The 14,364-nt window shown below is 36.9% G+C and overlaps 1 protein-coding gene across 1 annotated transcript; it reads left to right on the plus strand.

Annotated features, from left to right (window-relative positions):
- Positions 1-567: 567 nt before the first annotated feature.
- Positions 568-9,041, plus strand: LOC138090879 (apolipoprotein R-like). Its single transcript, XM_068986617.1, has 4 exons — positions 568-976; positions 5,915-6,085; positions 6,861-7,036; positions 7,599-9,041. Exons 1-4 carry the CDS (start codon positions 892-894, stop codon positions 7,752-7,754), a joined length of 588 nt encoding a protein of 195 aa, XP_068842718.1. The 5' UTR covers positions 568-891; the 3' UTR covers positions 7,755-9,041.
- The last annotated feature ends 5,323 nt before the right edge of the window (positions 9,042-14,364 follow it).

A 14,364-nucleotide genomic window follows, 5' to 3' on the forward strand; every position in this document is an offset into this window, starting at 1 on the left:
AGTTCATGTGCTGTTGAAGCCTGGCTTGGAGAATTCTGAGCGTTATTTTCCTAGTGCGTGAGATGAGTGCAATTGTGTGGTAGTTTGAGCATTTTTTGGCATTGCCTTTCTTTGGAAGAGTGATATTTTGAAGCCCATTTATATTCCTGAGTCTTTTCATGCTTGTCTTTCCCCACTGGGCTTTAGAACTTCAGAAAGGAAACAACTTTCTCCAAGAGGTTCTGTTTTTTAAAATTTCGTCTTGCTATATTCAGTCCAAACTAATAATCAAAATCACAACTTTTCCTAATAGTTAGTGCTTTTCAGGAATGGCTTCCTCTCACACTAGTACCCAAGCTCCACTGGACTTAATGCTCAGCTTGAACTAACTCAAGTTTTGCTTTGAGAATTGTGGAGAATTCCACTCTGAACCAAAGTGCCTTAAAAACAAAACGAACAAACAAAAAACCCTTATTTATCTTGTCGCTCAGAAATTAATCATTTACATTTCAAGAGAGCAATATCCAGTCCTAGCACACACACACACACACAAAAGGTTGGCGTTATGGTTTCTAAATACTCTCAGAGTTCTAAATACTCTCAAAAGTCCCACTTGCTTGTGGTATCAGATCTTGATGATAATATTGAGTTTTCTCATGCCCTTTGACTCAGTTGATTGCAAAAGTCCTAATTCTGCCCTGTTCCACTCGGTTTCTTCCTAACTGAGGAGGAAGAAGTTCTCAGTTCAGAGTTTTGACCTGTATTTCTTTTTATGCTGGGGTTTTGCTGACTATTGTGCAGCTGAATTCATTTGGAGAGTGCTGCTGCTAACTCACTCTCTTCCTTCCAGATATTTTCAGGTGCAACCTGTGATCTTTGAGCTTCCGTTGGTCACAATTGTCAACACTTAACATGAAGCCTGTGTCAGGGAGAAAGTCCCCAGTTCTGTACCTCCACGGGATTCTGACCGTGCTCCTCTGCCCTGACAGCTTACAAGGTGAGTAAAATAGCTGCGGATTCTCAGGTCCCAGAAAAGCAATTAGAAAAGTGTTCAATTAATGGCAAGAAGGTAGTTAAACTAATCAATTGCAAATATATTCATTCCATATTAGGAATTTTAAAAGTATGATCAAATTGAAATGTTTTATATTACTTTATGGGAGGTATAATAACTTGTTTTACTAATGTCAATTTCAGTTAACAAATTGCTTTACCAATGTTATAATAAATTGTTTATTAACTTCTATTTTATTAATGGAACAACTAAATTCCCAAATATTTTCAAAATGTTTTTTAGTACTTTTATATTTATATTATTATTATTATTAGAGAAACAGCTGTTTTGTATGAATTCCTAGGGCTCTGCTCTAGTAAACAGATAATGAATTGTGGGAATAAAATGAACAGAAGGGGGAACATGGTCAACAGTATTGTAATAGCCTTGTATGATGACAGATAGTAACTAGATTATCATGGTGAGCATTTATAAAGGGCTTCCCTGCTGGTTCAGATGGTAAAGGATCTGCCTGCAATGCAGAAGATGCAAGTTCGATCCCTGGGTCGGGAAGATCCCCTGGAGAAGGAAATGGCAACCCACTCCAGTATTCTTGCCTGAGAAATCCCATGGACAGAGGAGCCTAGTGAACTACAGTCCATGGAGTCACAAAGAGTTGGACATGACTGAGCAATAGAACATGCATGCATTTTATGAGGTAAATAAATGTGTTGTACACCTAGATTGAACATAATATTGAGGTCGATTATGTTTTAATTAAAAAAAAACAACAAACTGCAAATAACATTACTTTCATAATTATACACTAAATACAAACTCACAAATGCTTGTAATTTCTTAATTTTTAAATTAGTTTATTACCCTCAGAGATAATTTTTGTTTCTAATCCATTGGCATGTTATTACCATCTCGTAAGCAAATTTGAAATTGTTACTTTTACCACTAATTCTGAGAAAATTAACTAGAATCTTAAGTCATAAGTTATATGTGAAAAAGCTCTCTGTACATGACATTTTATATATATAAAGTTTTATTTTTTGCAGTTTGGTAATGTTTATAAATTAATCAGCATTGAGAAGATTTGATAGCACCTGTAGGACTCTGGAGAAATGTGACTAGAGCATTTATTTGTGCTTTATATAAATACAATCTGTGCATTAAAGGTGATTTTTTTAATCAGAAAATGTGATTTCTTTTTTTCCTATTGATACCTTAAAATATGTACAAATCTTCAAATACTTATTACTCAGATTCAGCAATTATCAACTCATAACCATTCTTGTTTTAACCATATCCACATCCATTTTGCCCAGTCTAAGCTATTTAGAAGGAAATCTTGGATATTACTTCCGAATATTTTAGCATGTATCTCTAAAAGATAGGCATTCTTTCTTAAAAGCTATGATAAACCATTATCATAGGTAAAATTAAGTAATAATTACGTAATATAAAGTATCTAGTTTTCAAATTTTCCTGATTGTCTTAGTTTCTTTTAATGTATAGATTTTTTTTTCTTATATGATTTTTCTTTTGTCTAAGTTAATTTCTAAAGAGGATATGGTGGTATCATTATTTTGGAGGCTTCTTCTGCAAAAAGATGAAAATAATTGAGAGAAGGCTAAAAAAGTCAATATAGGATTATTAACTTCTGCAAGTGTTTGGCTAGGAATAGGACCTGATGATTTTTTAAACTTATTTAGCAAGTAATAGATTCTCTTTCGTGTATGTGTGTGTGTGTCTCTGTGTGTGGTGTATTTATTCTACCAACCTTCCACGTTCATCTTTGAATTTCTATTTCTATTGGGTAAGTCAGTAAAGAAAGGCCATATATCATTGGTCAAGAAGTCTTGTGAGCTATTCATTTATCTTTTGAATAAACTCCTTCCTTTTCATTTCCTTAATTCCTCCATTGTTTATGGAATTATGCCTTTAACCCAGCCTATTGTTTAAAATCTGTCTTAATCTGATCCCAGCTTCATAGCTTATGTATCACACTTCTCCCCTATGTGTTTCTCTAGTCAAACTAGCCTATTAACCAACCATAAAGATTCCCAGGTGATTTGCTCCCTCTCATTCTTGCTAACATAATTTCCCCTCAATATAAAATGCCTCATCAATGCAGCTAACTATCTTCCAAGTCCTGCCCATAGGAGGCATTTTCCTGGCATATTGAATGCATGGGATTCCCTCTCCCTCTTCTTATAATACATATTTTCTACTTTCTTTTGACAAATACCATACTCTGCCTGCTATTTTGACTTAATTATTTATATGCCATCCTCACTATTTTAACAAGGCTCCAATGTGCTCCTTAATATTCTCCATGGAGTTTAGTGCAATAGTCTTATGTCTATTGTGTTAGTAAAAATTTATTTCACGTGAGCGTCAGGAAGGGCTATACTTGAGCTCTAGACTTCCTGTATAGGTAACATCACCTTGTCACAAATATCTGTTTGGGAACTGCCCCTTTCAGAAGAACATTCTAAGTGTCTGTGGTGTGGAGAGGTATGAAATGTGCTCCCTGCCCTCAAGATGCAAAAGGAGAATAAAGATCTGTCCATCTACTTATCTATCTGTCAGCACAGATATTCTCACACACATACCCTGCAATATAACTGCCAAACCAGAGAGACAGAAAATAGAATGTCTTTAACACATTTGAAGACTTGTACTTCATTGTGTGATTTATTTTCTTAGCCTTTCTATTTATACTTTATTGATTAGATTAGTCTGTTCCTTCATCTGTAAATGAGGATGAAAATGACACTCAAGTAAGGTTTTTTTGTTTTTGTTTTTTTAAAATTAAATGGAATGTTGTACGTGAAGTGCTTAACACAGTGCTTAGGACATAGATAGATACACCTATTATTGCTAACAAGAAATGTAGTTCAGAGAAACCAAAGATTGCTGTGTGCCAAAGTTGGTCAGGTACATTCACAAATGTGATAATGTGATTTGAAAGAAAAAAAATATTTTTGGGTCATTTGGTCATTCAGAAAATGTGTATTTGTTTTTTGTCCAAGGTTCCTGGCTCACAGCTCCCAACATTCTGATAATATCCTAAGTAGAGATGATGAGAAATGTGTCTAAGGAACTAATTTTGGAACCCCAACTAAAGATGGGTGCTGAAGTTGCTTCAGTCGTGTTTGACTCTTTGGATTGTAGCCCGCAGGGTCCTCTTTTCTGGGGTTTCTTCAGGCAGGAATACTGGAGTGGTTGCCATGCTCTCCTCCAGGGAGTCTTCCTGACCCAGGGATCGAACCCATGTCTCCTGTGTCTCCTGCATAGCAAGCGGATTCTTGACCACTGAACCATGAGTAAGCCCAAAGATGGGCACTGGTTGCTAATCATATGATTAGAGGGTTGGAATTATCAGTCTTACCCTCTGCCCTTGGTGAGGAGGCAGGGGTTGGAGGCTGAATCAATGGCTAATGACCAATGTTTTTATTAGCCATGCCTATGTGATAAAGCCTTCATAAAACCCCCAAAACATGGGACTTAGAGAGCTTCTGGTTGGTGAATCTGTAGAGGTGCAGGAAAACTGGCATTTCTGGAGATGGCATGGAAGCTCTGTGCCCCTTTCACACACTTTGCCCTTTGCATCTCTTCCGTATGGCTGTTCCTGTGTTATATCCTTTTACAATAAATCTGGTAAGTGAAATATTTCTCTGATTTCTGTGAGGTGCTCTAGAAAATTCATTGAACCCAGGTTTACTCTATGGCTTTAATCTTTTAGTTATAGAAGACACAAAATTATGAAAGCTCTCCAAGTACCAATAAACCTAACGTCTGTTTCTTAAAATTATGTGTATTTACCAATATTTTAAAATTATTGACTAAATCCTCCAAGGCTTTGTAAAATTTGATATAATGTCATTGTATGGATTAATGCTTATTTCATTATCGAAGTAATTTCAGAAACCATTTTCTAACATTCTCTTCTATAAAAGGTGCAGAAACACAAAATCTCTTGGGATTGATGGGTACAGAGGTGGTAAGGTATTCTGGATTTGCACAGTCCCTACAAGTTTTCACAGAACAATGTCTCTTGATCGATCACAAATGTTTCTTTAGTAACATTAGTTAAAAAAAAAAAAGACTGACTCTACACTTTAATTACTGAAAGTCTTCCACTGTCCCCAAGTAGCCCATTCTCTCTGCTGAGGGCAGTGTATTGTCAAGACCATGGTCTGCGTGGAGCAGAACTGCACTGACTCAGTCCCTCCCTTGTGTGACCTTGGGAAAGTTACTGTACTTCTCTGTGTTTCCTCATCTATGAAATGAAAATAATAATAATGCCTACCTCATAGGGTTGTTTGAAAGAATTAGATGAGTTAATATTTGTTAAATGTTTCAAGTACTTCATGACATTTTATAGTAAATGCTTGTACACATGTTTTGCTAAATATTTAAACTTATTGAAAAAAAATAGTTGTGTACAAGGTGAGGATCAGTTCTCTTTCCCTCAGATACCCTTATACATACCTCTTTTCCTTAATTCCCAGCCACATGGTAATAGAGGAGCACAATCCCTCTTTGGTGCTTCCTCCATAGCTCAGTTGGTAAAGAATCTGCCTGCAAAGCTGGAGACCCGGGTTCGATCCTTGGGTTGGGAAGATCCCCTGGAGAAGGAAATGGAAATCCACTCAGTATTCTTGCCTGGAGAATCCCATGGACAGAGAAGCCTGGCAGGCTACAGTGCATGAAGTCACAAGAGTTGGACACGACTTAGGGACTAAACCACCACCACCACATTCCTTCTTTGTGAATTATTCCAATTATCTTATGGGCAATGAAACTGATTGGGAAGGATGAAAATCTTTCAATAGTTCAATTTAGTTGAATGCTGCTTTGTTTAATGTGCTGCTTTGTTTAAACAACAACAAAAAAATTCCTCTTCTCTCTCTTTCACCATTGAAGGTTGTAGTTCACCACCTGAAGTTAAACATGGACACTTTACATATATTGAAAGAGAAATATTTGGAACTGATGTGGTTGAGTATGAATGTCAGGAAGGATATACTCTTGTTGGAGAGGCTAGAATCTCCTGCACATTTATCAACTGGTCACCACCGGCTCCTCAATGTAAAGGTAATCTAGGTTCTCTTATAGCACTAAGAGATAGAGCTACTGTGGAGTAATTCAGAAGTGACTCTGAGAGAATGCGTCCTCCCAGCCAGAGGTAGAGTTGTCACGAGCATGTGCTTGAGCCTGAGTGAGGTCCACTCAGGTTTAATTCCCACATATCCAATAAATGGCACCCTCAGATTCTTATCGAGGCCAGAACTTTTCATGGGAGAGTTGACTGATGGGGTTGACGTCCTTATTGGGTAAGTGACTATTATGGCAGAATAAGGAAAATGTTCCTAAAGTTATTTAAATCATTTCACTCATAATAACTCCAGGAGCTGAGTTACTGGTGCTTTTTTTTTTTTTCTACATAAGAGGAAACTGAGGCAAAAGAGAGGTCCCATAGGGCAGAAGTTAACAGCTCAGAACAAACCCTAGGCTCTCACTTTTGCTCTTCCGCTGCAATTCTTTGATGTGGGGCAAGGCATTTAACTTCCCGGTGTCTCAGTTGCCTCGTCTCTAAGGTGGAGATAACCGTAGGGCCTCCCTCACAGAGTTGCTGAAAGCTTACACTAAGTGATGTATATATTGTGTTTGCACATAGGCGATCCCAGCCAGAGCTCCATGAATACTTGCCAGTGTTGGTAGAAGTAGTAGTAGTAGTAGTGTATCAATAGCATAGAAGAGAAAGGTAGAATTCAGCAATATTTTTATCCTTTTTAAATGATATTATTGGTGTTAAGATGTGTTGTATTTGAGATAGTCACAAAGCTAAGAAAATGTGTCTTGATTACAGCTGTATGCCAAAAACCTGAAATATCAAATGGAAAGCTGTCTGTGGAGAAGGATCAATATGTCACCCCTGAAAATGTCACCATCAGATGTAACCCTGGCTATAGGATGGTTGGTTCCCAGAACATCTTTTGCTCAGAGAACAAATCTTGGAGTCCGGACGTGCCCAAGTGTGAGAAGGTGAGTAACAGCCAATTAATTTTATGTCATATGACACCTCAAAATAAATTAAACGGAAATGGGATGGTTCACAAAATAGAAAAAGAAATAATATGTCCTAAAGGTCTATTTCAGTTGTGTGTGTGGGGGGGTGAATTTATAACGTGTCTATTGGCTCTTTCCACCTTACAGTAGGTCATCTCAGGTGTGTGAACAAGAGTCTTATTGACCAGATATCTAGCCTTTGATATTTCCTCCAGTAAATTATGTGGTTTTGCTCCATTTCTGGTTGGTCAGCAGAACTGACATGCTAGTTGTTTTTTGGGGGGATTTCCTTTCTGCTTATACTTCCTCTATGCTTGGCACTGATGCTGATTTATCTAAGAACAGACACAGACTGAACTCTCAGGGCAATATTTTTCTAGGATCCAAAGTATTTTTCTGGAGTTTCCTATCCATCATCAGTCCTGGGGTTGTTCTTCATTTTCCAGTCTTCCTTATGCCATAAGACCTCCTGAAGAAGCACACCCTTTATAAGGATGAGGAAACTTTCTGAAATCATTCTTTTTGTTTTCTCTTTCAGGTACCTGTTGAACTTTGTGAGGCAGTCTTGAAAGGCCAAAAACTCCTAAAGTGTCTCCCGAATGCCTGGGAGGCAAAAGTGGCCCTGGAGTTGTATAAATTGTCTCTGGAGATTGAAAAACTGGAGCAAGAAAAACGCAAAAAGGAAATTGCTTGAGGCTTTCTCTTGGATACATGCTCAGGAAAGAAGTTGCAGCAATATACTTCACTGTGCAGGAGAGTTCTCGTCACATTCACACAAAATACAGTATTTTTTACCTTACTAACTTCTATAGTTGTGACTTTCTTTTTTTTTCTCTCTCTCTCTTTTTTTTAATTAAAAATTTTTATTTTTGCTTTATTTTAGTTTACAATACTGTATTGGTTTTGGCATACATTGACATGAATCTGCCACGGGTGTACATGAGCTCCCAAACATGAACCCCCCTCCTACCTCCCACCCCACATCATCCCTCTGGATCATCCCCGTGCACCAGCCCCAAGGATCCTGCATCCTGCATCATACATAGACCAGCGATTCGTTTCTTACATGATAGTACACATGTTTCAATGCCATTTTCCCAAATCATCCCACCCTCTCCCTCTCCCTCAGAGTCCAAAAGTCCGCTTTACACATCTGTGTCTTTTTTGCTGTCTCACATACAGGGTCATCATTACCATCCTTCTAAATTCTGTATATATGTGTCAGGATACAGTATTGGTGTTTTTCTTTCAGGCTTACTTCACTCTGTATAATTGGCTCCAGTTTCATCCATCTCATTAGAACTGATTCAAATGTATTCTTTTTAATGGCTGAGTAATACTCCATTAGTAGTGACTTTCTTATTCTTTGATTGGCGGTAGGATCTATAGTGATGCTTGTTCCTGATGCTGATAATTCATATCTTCTCTCTTTTTGCTTCCTGACTAGTCTGCCTTGGATTTATCAATTTTATTGATACATGTTTTATGGCTTAGAATGTGGCACTTGCTCAATATTCCATGTATTCTTATAAAGACTGTGTATTGTTGCTGAATGGCACTCCTTATAAATGTCAGTTAGATAAAGTTGGTTGCTAATATGGTTCCAGTCTTCTCTATCCTGGCTGATTTTCAGTCTATCTGTTCTATCAATGATTGGACGAAGAGGTATCAAAATTCTCTTTTTAGGTTTGTCTATCATTTCCTGCAGCTTTTAGTTTTTGCTTCATATATTTTAAAGTACTATTATTAGGGGCATAAATGTTTAGAATTTGTATCTTCTTGATAAGTGACCCTTTTTTATTATGTAATAAACTTCTTTATCTTTCATAATGTTCTTTGTTCTCAAATATATTTGAACATAATTTGGTTGATATTAATATAACATATTATCTTTTATTTTTCTGTAAATTTCTAGAATAAATTTTGAGAGCCAAAATGTATAAATTTCACTAGCTACATTTAAAAAGTAAAAATAAACATTTGAAATCAGTTTAAATAATATATTTTATTTCACGCAAATTTTCAAAATAGTCATTTTGATTTGTAATCAATGTGAAAGTTATTAGCATTGTATTTAACATTCTTTTCTTCATACTACATCCTAAAAATGCAGTATGTGTGTATATATATATACTGCATTTAAGTATAGATATATTAAAATGAAAGCACATCTAAATTTGAACTAGCCATATTTGAAATACTCAATAACCACATGTGGCTAATAACTATATTATACAATGCAATTCCAGATTTTCCACAATGTGTATGTTAACAAGTATTAGTACACCTTGCAATCTGGAAGCTGTAAAGAAAAGTGCAGAGAATGAAGTGCCAGGTACAAGACATGAGGATGTTTCTCTATGGGTAAATTATATAATATTACAGAAATGCTAGTACTTGAAGTTAAGGAGTAATTGAAATTAAAAGAACTCAATATGCTAATTACTGCAGCTCTTAAAAATTCACATAGTAATGGTATGCTACTCAAACTTTAACTCTTGAGTTTCTGATTTGGAAACCATTTATATAGTTGTTTACAAATAGTTTGTCTTTTATCCCAAGCCATACAGAATGGTATTTTGTGCTATAGACACCAGTGCAGATTTGGGGAACTAGAGATGATATAGGACATATCTCAGGCTTCTAAAGGGTCCTGTGGGAGTGGAATGAGTCCACTGAGTGGACAGAAAGGAAAGAAAGCCTGAGGAAGCCTGAGGCTTTGAAAAGGAAGCCTGAGGCCTGGGTTGGAGACTGCCCTTTTATGGCAGATGCAAAAAATGGCCACAGATGCTTCCTGTCCTTGTATCTACATCTTTAAGAATCCCTCCAATTTGAGGTAGAAGCTTTCTTCATCCTTTGAATTTGGGCTACTTTGTCATTTGCTTTGGCCAATGGGACAGAAGTATCAAATATATTGTAAGCAGAACCTTGTAAATCACTTTGTGCATTAGGGTTCCCCTTGTTGCTGCTCTTGAAATCCTATGTCTACCATCATGTGAATAAGTCTAGGCTATCTTGCTGGCTAATGAGAGATATATGCCCCTTCTTTGTTTCAGCTGATAGCAGATATGTGAGGCCATGGGAACTAGTCAGTCTCCAGTCAACTTGCCAACTGACTACAGATACCTAAGCGAGGCTAACAGAGACAAGCTGAGCTTGAACCATATCAGGAGGACTTCCCAGAAGAATGCTTGTTTATAAGTAGTTGCTTTAGGTAACTACATTTTGGAACTGTTTTGAAGCAAAAGCCAGCCAAAAAGCTCTTTTAATTTGCTTGCAGTTTGTAAAACTATGCCACAAAAAGGATTAAAGTTATTGGTGGTCATGTCAAGTTATCCACACCAGGCATCTTGCAGGCAGGGCTTATTATACATGGGACAGATTCAGCTTACAAAGGACTGATCTAGGTTTTGAAACATGAGATAATTCCTTTTTTGTTTTTTTTGTTGAGGTGGACATTGGTCTGGCTTTTGTGGTAAAGGCAAAATGACAGAAACCTTGGAGAAAGAGACAGGTGTTCACCCAAAGCATTCTTTCCAACACATGGGAGTAAACCCTGACTTGAGAGCAGATGGAAAGTAAGTGTACCAGAGGCTTGTTCTCCTGATGCTGCTACAGACCATCTGATACCAAGAGCTGTTCTCTGTAACGGTGTGAGAGGAATGCCATGAGTGACAGTGCAGACTTCTCCATGGTCCTAATGAATCAGGCCAAGCAAGGAAGCAGGAAACAGGAAGGCTTACAGAGACGCTACAGGCAATGCCCTGGAAGAACAGTTGCTCTAGGTGAGGGTGCTGAGGGCGATAAGGATATATCTCAAAATAACAATTATATTTTGTCTTCTTCCAATTTATCCAAGAGAATCATGCAGTACATTTGCTGAATAACAAATAATTCTTTGGAGCAAGGTAGCCAAGGGTAGAGAAAATTGTTATCAGAAGAAGTCAGAGAGGATGTTTACTGTACTGACAAAGGTTATGTATCTGAAGCACAGGCCATCAGAAGGGATCAGAGTACCCAGCCCAGTCTTGGAGGAAGAAATGAATCAGGAAACCGATATGATACCTTTAGAAACTGTGCAGCCTAGGAATAAATTTAACCAAGGAGATGAAAAACCTAAGACTATAAGACTTGAGGAAAGAAATGAAAGACAAGACAAATAAATGGAAAGGTATATTGTGCTCATGGATTAGTAGAATCAATATCCTTAAAATGTCTATACTATTCAAAACAATCTACAGACTCAATGCAATCCTTAACAAAATATAGGACTAGGGCAAGTTATATGAAAATTTATATGGAACTACAAAAGACCTAGAATAGCCAAAGAAATCTTGAGAAATAATACAACTGGAGATATCATACTTCCAGACTTGGAACTATACTATAGAATTACAGTAATCAAAACAGTATGATTTTGGCACAAAAACAGACCCATGAACCAGTGGTACAGAATAGAATCCAGAAATAAAACCATGTTCATAGGATCAATTAATCTACAACAAAGGAGGTGAGAATATAAAACGGGGAAAAGACAGTCCCTTTATAAACAGTGTTGGAAAACTGAAGAGCTACATGCTAAAGAACGAATCTATATAATTTTCTTATATTATGTACCAAAATAAGCTCAAAATGGATTAAAGACTGAAATGTAAGACCAAACGCCATAAAGTTCCTAGAAAAACATAGGCAATAACACTTTGACATCAGTTTTAGTGATACTTTTTTGTATATATCTTCTTAGGCAAGGAAAATAAAATAAAAAATGAACAAATGGGACTACATCAAGCGAAAAAGCTTTTCATAGCAAAGAAAATCACCAACAACATGAAAAGGTGAAAATATATTGGCAAATGATATATTTGATTAGGGGTTTATATCTAAAATATATAAACTGTCCATAAAACTCAATTTCAACAAAACAGAACAAAGTAGACTGACAACTTGAATAGATGTTCTTTCCAAAGAAGACATACAAATGACCAACATGAAAATATGCTCAACATAACTAATGATCAGGGAAATGCAAATCAAAACCACAATGAGCTACCACCTCACACACATCTGTAGGAAGGGCTGTTTTTTTTTTTAATTAATTAATTAATTTTAATTGGAGGCTAGTTACTTTACAGTATTGTAGTGGTTTTTGCCATACATTGACATGAATCAGCCATCGGTGTACATGTGTTCCCCATCCTGAACCCCCCTCTCACTTCCCCTCCCCATCCCATCCCTCAGGGTAATCCCAGTGCACCAGCGCTGAGCACCCTGTCTCATTCATCAAACCTGGACTGGCGATCTATTTCACATATGATATTGTACATGTTTCCATGCTATTCTCTCAAATCATCCCACTCTCGCCTTCTCCCACAGAGTCCAAAAGTCTGTTCTTTACATCTGTGTCTCTTTTGTTGTCTCACATATAGGGTCATTGTTACTATCTCTCTAAATTCCATATATATGTGTTAATATACTATATTGGTGTTTTCCATTCTGACTTAGTTCACTCTGTATAATAGACTCTAGTTTCATCTGCCTCATTAGAACTGATTCAAATGTGTTCTTTCAAATAGCTGAGTAATATTACAATGTGTATATGTACCACAGCTTTCTTATCCATTCGTCTGCTGATGGACATCTATGTTGCTTCCATGTCCTGGCTATTGTAAACAGTGCTGCGATGAACATTGGGGTACACGTGTCTCTTTCAATTCTGGTCTCCTCGATGTGTATGCCCAGCCGTGGGATTGCTGGGTCATATGGCAGTTCTATTTTCAGTCTTTTAAGGAATCTCCACACTGTTCTCCATAGTGCTGTACTAGCTTGCATTCCCACCAACAATGTAAGAGTCCCTAACCCTTTTCTCTGCACTCTCTCCAGCATTTATTGTTTGTAGACTTTTGGACAGCAGCCATTCTGACTGGTGTGAGATGGTACCTCACTATGGTTTTGATTTGCATTTCTCTGATAATGAGTGATATTGAGCATCTTTTCATGTGTTTATTAGCCATCTGTACCTAGAAGGGCTATTTTAGAAAGACAAGAAAGAAGCATTGGCAAAGATGTGGAGAAAAGGGAACACTTATACACTGTTAGTTGGAATGTAAATTAGTGCAATCATGGAAAACAGTGTCAAAGTCGCTTGAAAATTTAAAAATAGAATGACCATATGATTCAGCAATTTTACTTCTGGGTATTTATCCAAATAATATAAAAACCAGATTAATTAGAAAAAGTTATATGTCCCCCAATGTTCAAATTGAAGCATTATTTACAATAGCCAAGATATAGAATCAACCTAAGTGTTCATCCATAGATGAATGGAGAAGATATGATATGTATACATAGAGAATGAAAAGCATGAAAATTTTCCATTCCAGCAATATGAATGGATCTGCAGCGTGTTATACTAAGTGAAGTAAGTCAGACAGAGGAAAACAAAAACCATATGATTTCATGTATATGTAGAATCTAAATAGCAAGACAAATTAACAAACAAAACAACACAGAAACAGTCTCAAAATGCAGAGAACAGACAAGTTTGTTTCCAGAGAGGAGGGGGTTGGGGGATGGAAGAAATAGTTGAAGGGAATTAAAAGGTACAAACTTCCATCTGTAAGATAAATATGTCATGGGGATGAGATAGATATATAGGGAATGTGGTCATTACTATTAACTGTTATGATGATGGATGTAACTGGTCTTACTGATTATTTCATCATGTGTAAAATATTAAATCACTATGTTACACATGTGAGACTAATAAAATATTATATGTTAACTACAATTCAATTGAAAAAGTCCTTTATAAAAAAGAAGCAGCTTCAAGAACTTGATGTGGGCCTTCCCTGGACCACAGGGAAGTTGGGAGGAGCTAGGTTGGATTCCATAGCAAACAATCCCTAAATTTCAAGGGCTTTACAAGCAAGATTTATTTCTTGCTATCATTGCATACCCATACTGTGTTGGCAGGGGCAGCTCTTTTCTGGGACCCATGCAAAGGAAGACTATACTGTAAATGGAAGAACAAAACAATTGTGCTGGCCCCTTAAGACTGCAGCTGGCAGAAGCAAGTCACTTTAAGGGACCTTTAAAAGGGAACAAAGAACTATCCCACTCTGTGTCTGAAAGAAGAATCAGAATCATTGGTGAATCACACCTTAGTGGGACTAGAGAAATTTCCAGAAAATCCTATACATCACATATGCTCATTCTTGCTGGGTTTCTTGTTCATGCCAATCAAAAGCAATTTCTTTACTGGTCATACGTGAAACAGAAACTATTTCTGCCAAAGTAGATGGAGG

This window comes from Capricornis sumatraensis, chromosome 14 (genome assembly GCF_032405125.1).
Source record: "Capricornis sumatraensis isolate serow.1 chromosome 14, serow.2, whole genome shotgun sequence".
Lineage (NCBI taxonomy): Eukaryota > Metazoa > Chordata > Mammalia > Artiodactyla > Bovidae > Capricornis > Capricornis sumatraensis.

What these genes read in the sequence shown, in the direction of transcription:
- LOC138090879 (XM_068986617.1), top strand. Translation starts at nt 892, where the DNA reads ATGAAGCCTGTGTCAGGGAGAAAGTCCCCAGTTCTGTACCTCCACGGG. An exon ending in ACCGGCTCCTCAATGTAAAG is followed by an intron (nt 6,086 to 6,860) that starts GTAATCTAGGTT and finishes TCTTGATTACAG; the next exon opens with CTGTATGCCAAAAACCTGAA. An exon ending in ACGTGCCCAAGTGTGAGAAG is followed by an intron (nt 7,037 to 7,598) that starts GTGAGTAACAGC and finishes TTTCTCTTTCAG; the next exon opens with GTACCTGTTGAACTTTGTGA.